This window comes from Pituophis catenifer, unplaced genomic scaffold (genome assembly GCF_029215685.1).
Source record: "Pituophis catenifer annectens isolate HBS135680 unplaced genomic scaffold, rPitCat1.0.hap2 SCAF_1, whole genome shotgun sequence".
NCBI classification, from domain to species: Eukaryota; Metazoa; Chordata; class Lepidosauria; order Squamata; family Colubridae; genus Pituophis; species Pituophis catenifer.
The window spans coordinates 168,197,327-168,214,915 of NW_027256881.1; the positions used below are offsets into that span (position 1 = coordinate 168,197,327).

General features: G+C 43.4%; 1 protein-coding gene across 1 annotated transcript in view; it reads right to left on the reverse strand.

Annotated features, from left to right (window-relative positions):
* Nucleotides 1-17,589, reverse strand: part of HDAC4 (histone deacetylase 4) — a 423,752-nt gene that overhangs the window by 230,248 nt on the left and 175,915 nt on the right. Inside the window, exons 9-11 of the mRNA XM_070933431.1 lie at nt 9,591-9,707; nt 9,301-9,499; nt 8,103-8,326 (exon numbers count right to left, since the gene is read on the reverse strand). Coding sequence (XP_070789532.1) covers nt 8,103-8,326; nt 9,301-9,499; nt 9,591-9,707 — 540 coding nt within the window. The remainder of the gene's footprint in view (nt 1-8,102; nt 8,327-9,300; nt 9,500-9,590; nt 9,708-17,589) is intronic.

Genomic DNA, 17,589 nt, shown 5'->3' on the forward strand with positions numbered 1-17,589 from the left:
TAAGTCATTTCTGACGACGGAACTGGCAGTTGCCAGTTCCACGAAATGACCGTTTAATAGAGCCGTATGACTTTGGCTTGTCCCAAAAGGAACCCCTGTCCTGTTGGCGAAAGGAGCCCTGAGAGTAAGGGCGTTGGCTAGTGCTCTCCTGAGGGAAGAAGCAGGAAGGCTGCCTACGGTAGTAGGGGGTTGCCCGGTGATCCGCCCTTCTAGTGGCGGAAGGCAAAACTTTCTTCCTATCCTTGTCCTCAACCAATAAAGGCTCGAGAGAATCACCAAACAATTTAGACCCTGTGTACGGGACTGAAGCGAGATGCCATTTGGCTTTTAGATCAGCTGGCCATTGGCGCAGCCATAATAGGCATCGCGAGGTGACTGATGATGCCATTGCTCGAGAGGCGTACTTGGCTGCGTTGAGCGTGGCATCGGAGGCAAATTGAGTGGCTGCAATGATTTTGTTAAGGTCCTGATGGACCCGGACCTCCTGGGTGGGTAAACGTGATTGCAGCTGTTGGAGCCATAATAGGGAGGAATGGGTGAAGAGGCCGCAGTAGCGGCCTGTATTGCCCAGGCTGAGGTCTAGTGTGCTTTCTTGAAGGACAGGTCAAATTTCCTGTCCTCAGGCATAAGGCCCTCAGATGTGTCTCCTGAGAGATAGGGGGAAGGGGAAGAAAGGGCAGCCACAGGGCCATCCACTGAAGGTACCTGTAGAATGGTAGCTACCGTAGGTTCCATATTGTAATTGCGACGGTCAGTGCTGCTGGGCGTTGGAAGAGATGCCGGATTGGACCATTGTTTTCGGACCATGTCTGTGAATAATTTGGGTGCCGGGACGAAAAGTTGTTCGGCAACTGGTTCTGAGAAGATACCATGGCCGGTCGAGGTTGAGGCAGGATCAGCAGCAGGATCCATATTGTGTAATAGCGACTTGAAGAGCCCTTGAGGAAATAGGCCCGTGAAGGCCGGAACATCCGGAGGGGCACCTTCGTCATCTGAGAGGTCGGTGTCTCTCTGTGGCTCATCCTCCAGGCTGAGGTCAGCGCTGCCCCTAGATCTCTTTGGGGATCTTTCAGGGGATCCAGTGAGGCTGGCGGAAGGTGAAACTCGGGTGCGCCGTGAATGAAGGCTTTCCAAGACCACAAATGCTGAGCGGTGTTCTCGTATGCCCATTGCAATGCCATGCGAGATGGCCCTGGCAATTAAATGTTGAACCGCCTCAGGTAGATCCTGCAGGTCCAAGGGGTTAGAACTCTGTGCAGGTGAAGGGTTCTGAGGGGTAATTGCACAAGCAAAGGGGTCCCCTTTTTGCTGGTCTTTGGAAGGTGGAGAATTAGTACATTGCTGGTCAGTTCTCTCAGGGGACAAAGCCCTGAAGAGGTCAAGGTCATCATTGGTATCCTGGTCTTGGGAGCCAGATCGGGCAGTTGCGGTGTTGACCTCATGTTCAGCTCTCTCCTTCTCGGCTTGTAAAAATTGTTGTTCCAATGCCCTTTGGCGTCGTTGGAGGTGTTTGAGCTCATTCTGTGGTTGATTAGACTTTCTGCCTGAAGCAGACTTAGAGGTGGCCTTGCAGCCAGTCTCGGCCTTGTTGTCAGATGACCGTTCCGCCATAGTGGAGCTGAGCATATGAAGGACATGGGCAATAGCCTGCACTCCTTGATGAGTAATGGGCGGCTTTCCCAGGAATCTGGGGTATGCCAGCACCAGAGGCGGCTAAAGAAAGGGGCGTGAAGATAACAGCGTTGAGGCTTGTATTGCAGAGCAGATATTTGGCCTTCGCTGAGCTCTGGAGCAACTTTTTTTTTGTCCCAGTTAAAATGGCCACTGGATGTGGAGAGGTGCAATCAAAATGGCCATCTCAAATGAATCAAAATGGCCGCCCATGAGGATTGTACTCGCAATGGCATCAAAATGGCTGCTCCAAATGCAATAATTGGCCGCCCAGTTTCGCAATGCAGCAATGGCCGCCCGCAACTGTAAGAGAAAAACCCCGATAAATTGTTACCTGGGGTTGAGCTCACTCGATGTGAGGAGTGCCACTGTCTTCTCGCTCACGCTTTGGAGGAGCGCCAGTTTTAAAATGGTGGTAATGGCGCGACAATGGCGGCTGCTAGCGAAGCGATTCTGCGGCTAGCAGCTGAGGGAACGGCTGACAAAGCGATCCTGCAGCCAGTGGCTAAGGGAACAGCCAGCGCTTGTTCCACAAGCAGCGAAGCGCTGGGAGCGCTAGCTCCGATCAGCTGTTGAGCGGGCGGCTGCGGCGGCCTGAAGTGGCCAGCTGACACAGCGCAGAATTGCTTGAAATTGTAGAAATTGAGAAGAAATTGTAGAAAATAACCCTGAGTAATGGTCAGGAGTGAGAGGACTCAGAAAAAAACATCTGGTCAGATCCACGGAGTTGAATAAAACTGGAGGCGACGGAGGCACGAGGAGGCATGGCCAAAACAATTTGACTCAATGACTGGCCAGATTAACTGGATTATCCCACTCCTGACCCACTCCTGACCCACTCCGCAGCCTTCTGGGAGAATATTTAGATTTTTATATTGTATCATCATTAGTGTATTTTTGTGGCAGCAATTTCTTGTTCTAAATTATTTATAAAAATGTACTAAAAGAGGTGGGGGGGATCTGCATTTAATAATGAAGAAATATATTTAAAATTAAAACAGCACAAATGAACTGCAATATATTTTTACCTTCAAAGCACATGCGGTCCTGTCCTGGAAGCTGAGCATTTGAAGCATTTGGTAACTCTAATTTTAAATCCAGAAAATATGTTTGGAGAACAGTAAGTAAAATCTTCATTGAAAAGCAGATCTAAAACTAGTTTGCTAAATTGAATGAAGTCCAAATCTAATACATGCATAACAATGATGTATTTTCAGAAATAGAAAAATGATGTCAGTGACTTGTGACTTCATTCTGTTGTATAAGTAAAAAGTTCCTTCTTCAATTGTCTCTCTTTTTTCACTGGAAGAAGTATCTATGCCAGCAGCTAAAATTTTAAGGCAACACTGTATAACTTGAATTGTGATCATTGATTTAATAAGAGAGTTAATAATATTCACGACACATTGATTCAGCAGCACTTTTAAGCCTAAATTTGATTGTAGCATTTTTCTATAAACTCTATGAAGTCTGTTGTAAAGTATATAGAGAAGGATGCAGGATGAAGATGTGAACAAATGATATAATTTAACAGAAACATTCAAAAATTTTGTCAGTTTAAGTGTATCCTACATTTAAATAAAAACTGGATTACATTAGAACTTTTTGGTGATTAAAGTAACAATAAAAACATCCCTTGTAACACTATCACAGAATTCCACCTTAATTTTAGTAAAACTATTACATGTAATTTTATAAAGCAAGAGTAAGTTAACATTTCAGTCATGAGGCTATTCTAGTTGGTAGGGTGCAGGTACCATGCAACACATAGACGTTGCCTGTGCTCCCCTGTCTCCCAGTGAGTCTGAACAAGATAGTAGTCACTGAGATGGAGCTGAAGATTTCGCAAGATTTTGCACCCTGCTTGAACAAGAAGGAAGGAAGGAAGGAAGGAAGGAAGGAAGGAAGGAAGGAAGGAAGGAAGGAAGGAAGGAAGGAAGGAAGGAAGGAAATCTATAGTTTCTTTCCAATGACCCACTGTAGATAGCTGGCTTCCTATCCTCATTTTCACAAGGAAATAATTACAGTATATGGAAACAGCAGTTCCCAGTTAGTCAGTTGATCACATTCTAGTTGCATTTTTAATAACCAAGGTCCACACTCAGACTACCATCTGATTGTCCCAATGTAAGAAGTAAACAAACTGATTTAAAACAAACATCTCACTATAATTTCAAACAATTTTCGTAAAATCAGGTATTAATCATTTAATCCTTTGACATTGATACAGTTCATAAATATTAACAATATATAGAATAATTTGAGAAGGAGAATCAGGAAAAATTAATAACAAAATACAGGTAATCCCCAGATTATGAGCATTCCCTTAGCGAATGTTTGAAGTTACGCGATAACTGCCCCCTAGCATTTACAAACAAGTCCCAAAATTATGAATGTTGCAGCACCATGGCAGTTGTTCACTCTTATGACCAACTGCAGAAGCTCTGCAACATTTGGCCTGCCTATTCCCCCCTCCCTCCTCCTGCGTCGGGTCTCCATAGGCACTAGGCCTGTGGATACTCACCTTGCAAAGATCTAGAGAGCCTTTGCTTTCCTGGCCTGTTTTGGTGCTTCAGGCCTTCGGTGTGTATGCAGAGAATGGAGAAGTATCACAAGTTCACACTAGATCAGTAGCACGAGAACTCACGCTATTGATCTCATGTGATCTTACGGTACTTTAGGCCTCTATTCTCTGCAAACGGAGGCCTGAATGAGAGCTGCAGCAAAAGGCTTTGAAAATGGTGGGAAGGCCTGAAACATCAAAGCTTTCTCTCTGTTTGCAAAGCCTTTTACCATCTTTGCAAAAAGCCTTTGCTGCCAAGAACGGAGCCCCTGGAGGGAGTGTGTGTCGCTCTGGGACTCCGTTTTCACCAGGAAAGGCCTTTCCTCAAGGCCTCTGCTGAAGAGAAGCTCTGTTTTCAAGTGCCCCATTTCCATGCAGACGAAGTTTCCAGTCTCCGTTAGGGCTACAAGTGTTTGAGCTACCCTAGGGCAGTTGGAAATGGAGCAATTCGCTCTGTTTCTAATTGCCATTTCCAACTGCCCCAGGGCCACTGAAACACTTGTAGCCCTAACGGAGACTGGAAACTTCATCTGCATAGAAATGGGGCGGTTGGAAATGGAGTGAAAACCTCTGTTTTCAAGAGCCCCATTTCCACGCAGAGGAAGTTTGCAGTCTCTGTCAGGATAACAAAGGTTTGGAAACTGGAAACTTCTGGGGTGCATGGTCTCATGTGAGTTCAGGCACCCATCCGCTTTTGCAGAGAATGGGTGCCAGATATCCCGTGGGATCAGGGCACCCAGAAGGTTCCAGTCTCTGCGGGAAAAGTGGTTGCACACTAATGAGGGGCTTGGAGCAATGTGAGTTTGCTGCCTCAAAGCCTCACTTCGTGCAAACGCTTTTCCGCATGGAGCCTTGAAACCTTTGGAGGAGACTCACTGAGGCTGCCCACTGCTCCAGAAGTGGCAGGCAGGCTCAGTGATCAGAGAAGCCGATCAGGGTGTGCTCTTCCTGCTGCCCCTCTGCTCTCGCCGTTTTCCATTGCAGGCAGAGAAACAGAGATGCTGGAGAGGAGACAGATCTTCACAAGGTAAGTGACCCAATGCAGCAGGTTGTGGGGGAAGAAGCAATTGTGGGGAGCATGAGGTATTTCAGTGGGTCAGGGGAGGCTTTGGGTGGTCTGAATCAGGTGCCCGTTCCATGACTACCCCCCCATGATGAAAGGAGGGAGTGATTGTGTTCAAGGTATGAGATTCACTCCCACGAATCTTCAGGTTGGAATGGGAAGGCTCCCTTACATTTGTAACTTGAGGAGTACCTGTATTTTCAGAAATCTGCAAGCATTTCATTTTTAAAAGAGAAGTCAACATTTTCAGTTGTCCAGCCAATCTATTCAATTCTAACAGAACTTCTGATAAATAATTAAGTAAACATAACTCCTCAGAGAGTCAATTTTCAGAGGAATCCTGATTTTTACCTACTCAAGTTACAAGGTTATATTTGGAACATACTTCCTATACACCAGGAGTTCCCAACCTCCTGGGCCGCATCACACTACCGGGCCATGGCACGTTGGAAACCAGGTTGCGCAAGCGGCAGGCCACTGTGCACCGCTTGTGCAAATGGAGTTGTATGCCCATAGAATCATCCCCTCTCCCCATACCAAGGTTGAGGACCATCAAGGTTGAGGACCACTGTTATACCCCACTATAACCACTGGAGAGTGATTGGAGGGCCAGTCGCTCCGAATCTGACCGAACACTGGTGAGGTCTCATATTAAGACCTACCTAGTGGCGATAAAAGCGGCAAAATTTAATTATTTTTCCGCTCTTATCGGGTCTGCAGAGAACCACCCAGCTGTCCTGTTTAGGGTGACCCGCTCCCTCCTTCATCTGGGAGCGAGGGAAGACCCCTTGCAGGGCAGAGCTGAGGATTTTGTGCAATTCCTGCGTGACAAAGTCACTCAGATTCGGGAAGGTCTGGACTCTGATTGGGTAGATCCGGATGGACTGATGGAGGGGAATCTTGAGAATGTTATCTGGGAGGGGTTTTACTCTGTGACTCTTGAGGACGTGGACAGGATTCTGGGGAGGCTTAGCGCTGCCACGTTTATTGGATCTGTGTCCCTCCTGGTTGGTGCTGGCCTCCTGGGAGGTAACACTAGGCTGGCTCCAGGGGATTATTAACGCTTCTTTGAGTGAGGGTTACTTCCCCCCCCCTCTTTGAAAGAGGCGGTGGTGAGGCCTCTCCTCAAGAAGCCTGCCCTGGACCTGGCTGTATTAGCTAATTATCGCCCAGTCTCCAACCTTCGCTTCGTTGCGAAGGTTGTTGAGAGTGTGGTGGCGCGACAACTTCCCCAGTACCTGGATGAAGCCAATTATCTAGACCCGTTCCAGTCGGGCTTCAGGCCAGGGCACAGCACTGAAACGGCATTGGTCGCATTGGTCGATGATCTCTGGAGGGCTCGGGACAGGGGTTGCTCCTCTGTCCTGGTCCTATTAGATCTCTCAGCGGCTTTTGATATCATCGACCATGGTATCATGCTACGACGATTGGAGGGGTTGGGAGTGGGGGGCACCGTGTTGCGGTGGTTCTCCTCCTTCCTCTCCAACCATGTGCAGTTTGTGTTGGCAGGGGGGCAGAGGTTGACCCCGAGGCGCCTTGTATGCAGGGTGCCGCAAGGGTCAGTCCTCTTGCCCCTTCTGTTCAACATTTATGTGAAGCCACTGGGCGAGATCATCCGTGGTTTCGGGGTGAGATTCCATCAGTATGCTGATGATACTCAGCTGTACATCTCCACCCCGAACCACCCCAATGATGCCCTTGATGTGATGTCCCGGTGCCTGGAGGCCGTGCGGATCTGGATGGGGAGAAACAGGCTCAAACTCAACCTCTCCAAGACTGAGTGGCTGTGGCTTCCAGCGGCCTGGTATAGTCAGCTGGCACCATCGCTGACTATTGGGGGTGAAACCTTGGCCCCCACAAAGAGGGCTCGCAACTTGGGTGTTCTCCTGGATGCACAGCTGTCTTTGGAAGATCATATGATGGCCGTGGCCAGGGGAGCTTTTTATCGGGTTTGCCTGGTACACCAGTTGCGTCCCTTTCTGGACTGGGATGCCTTGCGCACAGTCACTCATGCCCTTGTCACGTCCCGTCTGGACTACTGCAACACACTCTACATGGGGCTCCCCTTGAAGAACACTCGGAGGCTCCAGCTGGTCCAGAATGCGGCCGTGCGGGTGGTTATGGGTGCAACTCGGCGTACCCATGTAACACCCCCCCTGCGTGAGCTGCACTGGCTTCCGTTGGTCTTCCGAGTGCGATTCAAGGTGTTGGTTACCACATTTAAAGCGCTCCATGGCTTAGGACCGGGGTATATATGAGACCGCCTTCTGCCAGCAACAACCTCCCACAGGCCAATACGCTCCCACAGAGAGGGGCTCCTCAGGGTGCCATCAGCCAAACAATGCCGACTGGCGACACCCAGGGGAAGAGCCTTCTCTGTGGGGGCACCAGCCCTTTGGAATGAGCTGCCACTAGAGCTTCGTCTTAGCCCCGACCTGCGCACTTTTTGCCCTTAAGACCCTTCTGTTTCAGCAAGCCGGACTGGCCTAATATGAATTTTAAATGGGTGTATGTGTGTTTTAAATTAATGGCCAAATTTTATATATCTGATTTTAATTGGTTTTAAATTTTATAAATTCATGTGTTTTAATATGGCTGTACACCGCCCTGAGTCCCTTGGGAGAAGGGCGGTATAGAAATTTAATAAAACTTAAACTTAAACTTAAACTTTCCAAGGCCCTCCTATGAACATTCTAATGGATGAATACATTGCATAATATAATTATATGCTGAGCATATTAAAGACACTTCCAAAACCAGTGGATTAAAACTGAATAAGCAAGAACCAGGAGCTGAAATACATACCTTGTTAATATGTAACTGCTGCTGTTGAAATTGTTGTTTGTGTTTTTCCAAGAACTGCTGATGTTGTTGTTGGATCACCAATTGTTGGAGGGCCTGTGCATTCTGGGGAAGGGGAGCAGACTGGGTGCGCCCCAGAGGACGGTGCTGCCGCAGTTTGTGTATTGAGGGAGACAGTCTATCAGCACCCACAAGAGATTGTGCATGGAGAGGGAGTGTCCCTAGTCCTGAAAGATGCCAGTTAGAAGGTAATAGGTAGAAAACCAGAGTAGAAGAAAAAAGAACAGAAGAGGAAGGAGAATCTTGTAAATAATTATTTCCATCATAGCAACATGATTTTTTCATTTACTTGCTAACATTTATATCCCAAGCAATTCCAGACTCCAAGTAGCTAATATAAGTTAAAACTTATTAAATAAACTTGAAAATATAAATATAATTATTACAATAAAAACAAGAAATGATGAAAATATACAAGTATTAAAAACAATCCACGATGCCATTCTTAATCTCTAACTGGCTCTTTAAAAATCAGACCTTGTGGTTGTAAAAATGAGGGAGGATTAAGCTAGTCTCTGTGTCCTTTTTCTAATTTACCAGTTTTTAAACAAAATTAACCTAAGATAAAGAATTCTATACATGTCTATATTCAGCGGTGAAATGCACCTTGGCTACCAGTTCGGGAGTGTGAGCATGTGCACGCACTCGCTATGCTTGTGCTTCTTCTGTGCATGCACAGAGCCTTCTGCGCATGCACAGAGGGTAAAAAATGGGACATAATGACGTCCTGGCGGGTGGGCGGAGCCTCCCACCACCAGTGCTGGTTTGCGTGAGCCAAATAGAACCGGCCGGATTTCACCACTGTCTATATTCCAATTTGTGACCTACCCTATATAAAATAAAGAAAAACCCATGGGAAGTTATTAATTTGATCATAAACATTATTAAAATAATAATTTTTAAGTAACTTGACTGAGCAGATTTATTCCTCATTGCCAAAACTCAAAATTTTAGATATGTAAATTATTTCATAAAATGATTCAAGGAATGGAGTAATTAGAAACTGGAAAGAATAGCCATCCTTATAGCACTAGAGCATAGGTAGGCAGGAAGCTCAGACAATGCCAAGCTCTAATAAAACCACCAATGCTGTTTCTTACTTAGTATTAAGTCAACTAGTTGTTGGAAGAAGCACCTTTACCTGAGACCAATGGATTTTGTGCAGTTGACTGTTCCAGTAAAACCATGTGTTGAAGAAGAGGGCTGTGTGTTGATCCCCCTTCTCTATCCACTGCTGTACTGTTCAAATAAGGAGTGATATGGGTGCCAGGAAATATGGAGATTCGTTGTTGTAATGATGGAATAGTAAGTCTTTCAGAATCTTGCTGTCCTGATCCACCCTGCAAGCATATAGTATTACTGAATTTAAAAAGTGATCTATGAATGAAGTTAAGGTAATGACTCCGTTTTAAATTATACAATACCACTTACAGTGCATGGGGCTGCTGCCGGTAGTCCTAAGGTTATATTAGGCAATGAGGGAGAAGTGTACAATGGAAGCTGTGTTATTGAACTTTCATGATTAACCAGTCTATGAGCCAAGGTGGTCTGAAAGAGAGCCAAAAATCCTGCCTCAGAATAATAAGATTATATAAAAAACAAATACATCATGTGTAATCATTATTTGTAGAAGCTTAAGGTATATTCTTTGGGAGAGGAGAGTCAAAAAAATTTAGAGGAGGTCTATCAATGGTATCAATTAATATAGTATACAGTATTAATCAGAGTCAAGAGTTTCTTTTATTCATCAAGTACTGAAGCAGATGTGAACTCTGCTCAATATAAATTGTAAGTAACAACAGGAAAATGGGAAATGGAACATTTTCTTCCACTACTACAGGGCTGTCAAATTCCTGGCCCATAGGCCAGATGCGTCACGCACTGGCCATGTCCACACTTGGTTTAGCAAAGGGGAAAATAGTCCCAATACGTCACATTTTATTTTTATTCCAGCAAGCCGGCCTGGCCTAATTTTTCTCCTCTTTCTTTTAAATTTTAAATTGCAATTTTAATTTGTTTTAAATTTATTGGGATTTTAATTGTCGTGGGCCAATACTATTTAATTTGGTTTTAAATTGTTTTTAACTTTTGTATTTCTGTATTTTATCCTGTGCCTGTTCACCGCCCTGAGTCCTTCGGGAGTAGGGCGGTATACAAATTTAATAAAACCTAAACCAAACCTAAACGTGACGCTGCTGGGACGCCGTGAGTTTGACACCCCTGCACTACTACAAGAAGGTCTTAGTGACAACAAAGTTAATTCAAGTAGGAGATCTTACTAAAAATGAAGAGCATACCAGGCTGCTCTGCTATTATTTAAGAGCACAGATATTGATTTTATTATGGGATTAAATTTATTACTCTGACTATCTAATTGGAATGTTAAATCAATGGGGGAATAACAGAAACCTCCCACTTTTACAGAAGGACAAATGTCAGCCTCCGCCTTTTCTGCTTTGGCTGCCATAATAACGGGAGGGGGTGAGCTAGGTAGAATGGGGGGGGGAAGCGTGCTGGAGGAAAACAAAACCAATAGTTAAGCCACCGGACTGTATCTTTGAAGCTGCCATCGGGCCAACGGTCGTGGCATTCCTGATTGATGATGCTGCCAGACGTGTGCTTCCACCTGACCCCTGGGAGACCTATGGATTGGATGATTTACGGTGGGCAGTGGGAGGGGATGCTTTCTATATGCAATTTTCGCGCGTATTGCCTTAGATTCTGCTTTCCTTTGGTTGCGTTCACTTCATCTTCTAGTAAAAGTACCTTTCTCTATAAACAATGGAGTTTGGGTCATTCTTTCCTGGACTTTGAAGGAAGCACACCTGACACAAGGCTCAATGAAAGAAGGATATCGAAAATGTAAGCCTTATTCTATCAATTATTATCAATGTATAAAGGAAGTTAAAGGAAATGAACAATGGAAACAACAAATGGAATTCCTGGTTATCAAACTGACTGCAGCATTGTAATTTAATTTCACCATTTGAAAAAGATGTGAACATTTTCCTTCTACTGGAAAAATCCATTAAGCTCAATTGAACATGACTATATTATATTCCATCTTCCTCTCAAAAACTAAGAGGGACTCTGTAGAAAATCAAATCTAAAGAGGAAATGGTCCGTTGGAGCAGGGATCCCCAACCCGCAGTCCGTGGACTGGCACCAGTCCATGGCATGCCAGCAACCGGTCCATGCAAACAAGTGAAGCACCATCCGCGGGATGCAGGCAGCATGCAAAACCATGTCCCCTCCGGTCTGCAGAAAAACTTCTCTGTGGAACTGGTCCCTGGTCCCCAAAAGGTTGGAGGTCATTGCTTTGGAGAAAACAGCACCAGCCCTTAATTCCTGAACCCAAATATGCTTTTTCCAAGGACTGAGCCTGCAGTTGAAGAGAACAGCCACTTGGTCCTGGGAAAAGCCACAGTTGCTTCAAAGACTTATCAATAGGTGCAACATGCACAGGCACATGTTCTGAAACACTTTTTCCCTTCAAATGTGATACCTGTATGGGCTTAGTACAACAGCTGATCCCCAACACACAATAAACCCATGAGATACAGTGATGTAGAGAGAGCATAATATTGTTGAAGAAAAAATCTTCAGAATCAAATTGTTCACTCAGAGACTTGAAATGAAGTGTTCACTGTTGATAGCCACACTGTTTAGGCTGCAGATGAATGCTGCTCATTGATTCAATCCCAGGATCTCAGTCAGAAACCAGAAGATAGGTAGCAGGCAGAATATAACAGCAGAATTGGAGCAATTATTTCATAGCTTGGAAATTTTCATATCAGGATTTTACAAAGAATTATATGTGGTGCTATTGTAATACTGGAGATAGTTGCCAATTAAATGATACAAAGGAACACAGTTCAAGGAACTGGTATAAGGCTTTAAACTATCTCCAAGTTTAAATCTGTACAGTATGTATATGAAAATCTTTCTCAGATACTCTTCTTTAAATGCTACTATTTAAATGAGACAAGACACTATGGGAAAGAGAATATTTAGAATGACCTATTTTATTTATACAATTCTGACTCCAGAAAAGTTTAGTTGGTACATCCATTATTATTTTTTAAATGCAACAGAAATATTTTCTCAGGCTTTCAGGCTCTTATGAACCCCCCCCCCCACACACACACACACTTATTCAAATTATTTAATTGATATACTAAAAGTTGCTAAGAAGCCTAGCAGATATGCAAGGAACGCTCTCTTAGCATAACTCATCACCAATGGGCACAAATATACTCTATCTGATAACCAGGTTTAAAAGTCAAATGGAAATAAATCTAGATACTCCTCCACCCATTTAAATGCCACCCATCTCGTCATGAGGTGACTCTAGGTGGCTTACAACCAAGTAAAAGCAACAAGTCTTAAAATATTAACCGAATAAATATTAACATTAAATTGGCATACAATTTATTTTATTTATTTATTTGAATTTGTATACCGCCCTACTCCTGAAGGACTCAGGGAGGTGAACAGCCAAATAAAATACATATAATACAAATGTTAAAAAAACCCATTAAAATACAATTAAATAATTGGCCTGGAAAACGAAATTTAAAACACCCCAAATTCATAAGACAAATTTAAAATTTAAAAATTTTAAAAAACTGTTTAAAAGAGAGGTTAGGCCAGGCCGGCCTGCTGGAAAAGAAATGTTTTGATGGCACGGCGGAAAGTACGCAGGTCCAGGATCCTCTGTATCTCTGGGGGGAGTTCGTTCCAGATGGCGGGTGCCCCCACAGAGAAGGCTCTCCCCCTGGGGGCTGCCAGTCGACATTGTTTGGCTGATGGCACCCTGAGGAGCCCCTCTCTATGGGAGCGTACTGGTCAGTGAGAGGCTACTGGTGGCAGAAGGCTGTCTCGTAGATACCCCGGTCCTAAGCCATGGAGCGCTCTAAAGGTGGTAACCAAAACCTTGAAGCGCAAAGATTAACAAAGATGGCAAGGAAGGAAGCAAGATGCATATGAGATAGAGTCTTATCTCAGTCTATTAACAATCTCCAATATGACATGCCCCAATTAAAGCTGCAGGCAATTGGCAGAGCCAGATTTTCAAGCCCTTTCAGAAGGCCAAAAGGGTGGGTCCAGATCGCATCTTAGGTGACACAATCTTCCAGAGGGTAGGAGCCATGACAGAAAAGAGTCTTCTGCATCCCACCAACCAGAATTTCTTGGCTGACGGAATCTGCAGCATGCCCTTTCTGCCATAGCAGATGGGCAAGTCATCTGAGGTGAGATGATTCCTCAGGTAACCTGGATCCAATCGAGAATGTATCACTGATTGAACCTACCTGGCAATCACCATCTTTTATCAAGCTTTCACTGACCAGGAAAGACAGGGATCTAATTGGCAAATAATTGTACTGATAGAATCGAGGACCCTGCCCACTTCATCAGGTCCAATACAATCAAACTGTTCCCAGCTTCTGGACTCCTCCCCAAGATGGCTGCTGTAGGGTGAGATTTTTTCTTTCTCTTACCCATGATCTGCTATCTTTGTTCCAGAGCTGGCTCTTTGGCAGCCATGCCCACTGGATTTGAATGGGGGCACTTAGGAATGACCCAAGATGACTTTTGGATGGCCATGGATCCACCTTGGAGGGGGAACCTTGAAAATTACTACTCCTTGTGGGAGTAGCTAGAAAGTCAAGGGACTTTTACATCTCTTCCTATGGGCAGAGCATTTTTTAATCAAGCCTGGGACTTTTAACTTCACTTTTTGAACTTTTGTTTTTTATCTCTAAATGTTAATTGGCTTGTTGATTTATTTCAACCCACTATTGGACTTTATCTTTCTGCTTTCTCTTTGATTTATTTGGTTGCTCTTACCACTTTCTGTATTTCCATAGAGAAACACAAAACACTTTTCTGGATGGTGAAAATATTTATATTTGGACTATATTTTACTGAATATTCACTGTACGGAATCTGCATTTTATTAGCTTGGATCAAAACAGTCAGAAATAATCCTGTTTTTTTTAATCCCCTATGCTCTGCTTATCTGCTTCCCTGAGTACAAAATATTGGATTACAAAGAAAAGAAGGGTGGCACTGGGGGTGGGGGATGGGAAGAGACTGCTTAGCAACAGGCAATCTCTAGTCAAATTTATTTTTCAAAGATTTGATGAACTCATAAAGTCTATGGAAAACATTCTGAAGAAAGCAACTCTAAATATTTTAAACTCACAAAAGAAATCTGTTTTCAAAGTAGCAGATGAGTTGGAAAACAATATGTACTCAGAAACAACACAGATTGTGGAAAATCGAAGTCAAGAGGAATGTGACTTTCCAGCAGTAAAGCAGCCAGGAAGAAACACGAATCTAGAAATAACAGAGATGACTTCATACGTCTTTCTGAAGTTCAATCCGGTGTTTTAATATAATAGTAGAAAACTCTCTGGGTGGATAAGTGGCTGTTGTTACTGAGACATGGTCCGATTTCTTGTGAGCCGATGGGTTATAATTTTGTAGGGTGCCTGTTTGTTCATTTTAAATGTTACCTTTGGGATCGTGCTTGATTTTGTTCTTTCATTTTCAGCAATTGGTAGGCTGGATCGATGTCAATGTGTCTGTTTATTGATTTATTGGTGGAAAATAAATCAAGGTTGACTCAGCCTTCCATCCTTTCGAGGTAGGTAAAATGAGGGCCCGGTTTGTGGGGGCAATAAACTGAATTTGTATAAAAAAGAACACCGCTTGGGGGGGGGGGAAAGCTCTACTAAGCAGGTATATACAAAAGTATGAAGGCTATTGCTTAACGCATTGTAAGCCGCCCTGAGTCTCCGGAAAAGGGCGGCATATAAATCGAACCAATAAATAAATAAATAAATGTTAATCCATTTAAGACTCTTTTTCTTTTTAATGTCTTGTTTGTTGTGTTTTTTTCTTTGTTTTTTAAAATGTTTTGGAGTTTTGTATTTTAACTTTCCTTGAATAAACTAAATCTTATTACAAAAAGAGTACAATTTCCCTGCAGAAAGGAGGGGCATAAGAGAATCTCAAGGATATCAGGGCATGAGCTAACCATGACAGGTGGGATAAAGATAGATTCCCCACCAGATTATGTCACCATAACTTCAACAAGAAAATTATATCTGGGACTTCCGGTTTGGTTTCACTGGGGGACAGTCATGGGGAGTGGGGCTCTGCATACCTAGACTGAACTCTCCTTGTTGGGGGACCCTTAAAGGACTAAAGTCACCTCATAGGGGTGACAAAGAAAGGAGGGATGCCTTCCAGATCGTGAAGAGTGGCAACTCTCCTACTTGATCCAAGGCTCACTTTCCTATCCAACAACGAGGAAGGAGAGGCGGCCATTATGACCACCAGGAAGCTGGGACAACCGAAGAAAGAAATGTGCTGGAGCGGTGTTTGAACAGTGGACTGGAGCTGGGTGAGATGATCTTCAACTTCTTTACTAGAGATTAAATCCCAAAGAAAAGAAACTCTGAAAAGATAATTCTCTAAAATGTTAAAAGCGGCGAATAATTACTTAGAGAAAGATTACGGACTCAAAAGAAAATGAAACCTAAGAGAGTATATAATTTTTAAAATATAGAATGACCGGATTTGAATATCTTATTGGCAACATCTTGAAAAGGCATTTTAAAATGCTGGAAACATTGGGTTGATTATTTGGAAAAAGTGAAAGAAAATTATTTGAAGAAATCAGAATGCTGTCAGATTGTTGCAATTTTAGGCGATGATGCCATTTACTGGTGAAAGAAAGGAAATACACTATATTTTTACAAGGTTGGGAAGTCCTTGAAATAATCTCTAATACTGAGTGGAGGTAAATACATCTGGAAGGCTGTGTTTTTTTGCTGTATACTGTCTGATACCTATTTGTTTCATGACTAAGGAGGAAAAATTTCCAAGACTTCTGAAGACTGCTAAATAGATTGGGTCACAAACACTTGGAACTATTATTGAAAGCAAAGAGTTGGTTAGGTGGCTGATGAAGACAAGGGAAAATCTGGAAGGAGTAAACTGATTGGTGGAGGACTATAAAGAACTATAAATATTGCGTACCTTGAGGAATGACTCTGGGACTGCGTGAATAGTTTTAATATTGGCTTTTTGATGTCATAGACAACTAAGATTTTGATAGATTTGTGAGTAATTTTTGAATTTATTAAAAACAGATAAAATGCTTCAACAGGAAATAACAAGCATATTTCAAAAAGAAATATCGATGTTTCAAAGTATCTATGAAACTATAACAAAGAACCACAGGGAGATAAAGGATCTGATGTATGATATAGACATGAGACTAGAAAATATTCAGCTAATAACAATGAAAAATGAACAGGAAATAGAGGAGAGAATAGAAAAAATAGAGGAAGGGGAAGAGCAGATAAAACAACAAATGAACCCAAAACATAAGGAGAAGGAAGAGATAATCAAAACGGATGAAATAGATCAAGATGACTATATATTTAGAGAATTAAAAATAGAATTGGATAAGCAGAAAGACATTCTTGAAGCGAGGACAGAGACACTCACAGGCATAGTGAAAATCTGGCAGTAGAAGAGGGAACACTTAGACTAAGAAAGAATGATACATGGAGACATAAAACTTCTAAGGAGGAGTATGGAAAGCATGCCAAAAAATCAATAAGAATTGACATACTAAAACGAATGACAGATGATGGGTAGAAACAGAATATCCACCAATGTAAGATATGTGCTATCAAGAGTTAGAATAGAGGTAGGAATTAGAAAGAGGGAAAATATTGTTATGTATACTCCTATATAATGTTTTAAAATTAGTATTTATTTATTTATTTATTTATTTATTTAGTCGCATTTCTATGCCGCCCAACTCCCAAGGGACTCTGGACGGCTTACAACAGAGAATAAAACAATGCAACAATATCCCATACAAAAGTTAAAAGAAGACATTAAAACATTAAAACACATACACTCCAATTTGTGGCCGGGTCTCGCAAGATCACTATAACTAGATCAACGGCCCCAGGCCTGCCGGAAGAGCCAGGTCTTCACCGCTTTCCAGAAGGCCAATAGGGTGGGGGCGGTTCAGACTTGAGATAATTGGTTCCAGAGAGCCAGGGCAGCCACAGAGAAGGCCCTCCCCCGTGGGCCCACCAGCCGACATTGTTTAGCTGATGGGACCCGGAGGAGAACGACTCTGTGGGATCTTACCGGTCGCTGGGAGCTATGTGGTAGAAGGCGGTCTCGAAGATAGCCTGGTCCTGAGCCATGTAGGGCTTTAAAGGTAATAACCAACACCTTGAATTGCGCCCGGAGATCAATAGGGAGCCAGTGCAGCTTGCGGAGAATTGGTGTAATGTGGGTGTATCTAGGTGCACCCACTATAACTCGCGCAGCTGCATTCTGGACCAACTGTAGTCTCCGAACACTTTTCAAGGGTAGCCCCATGTAGAGC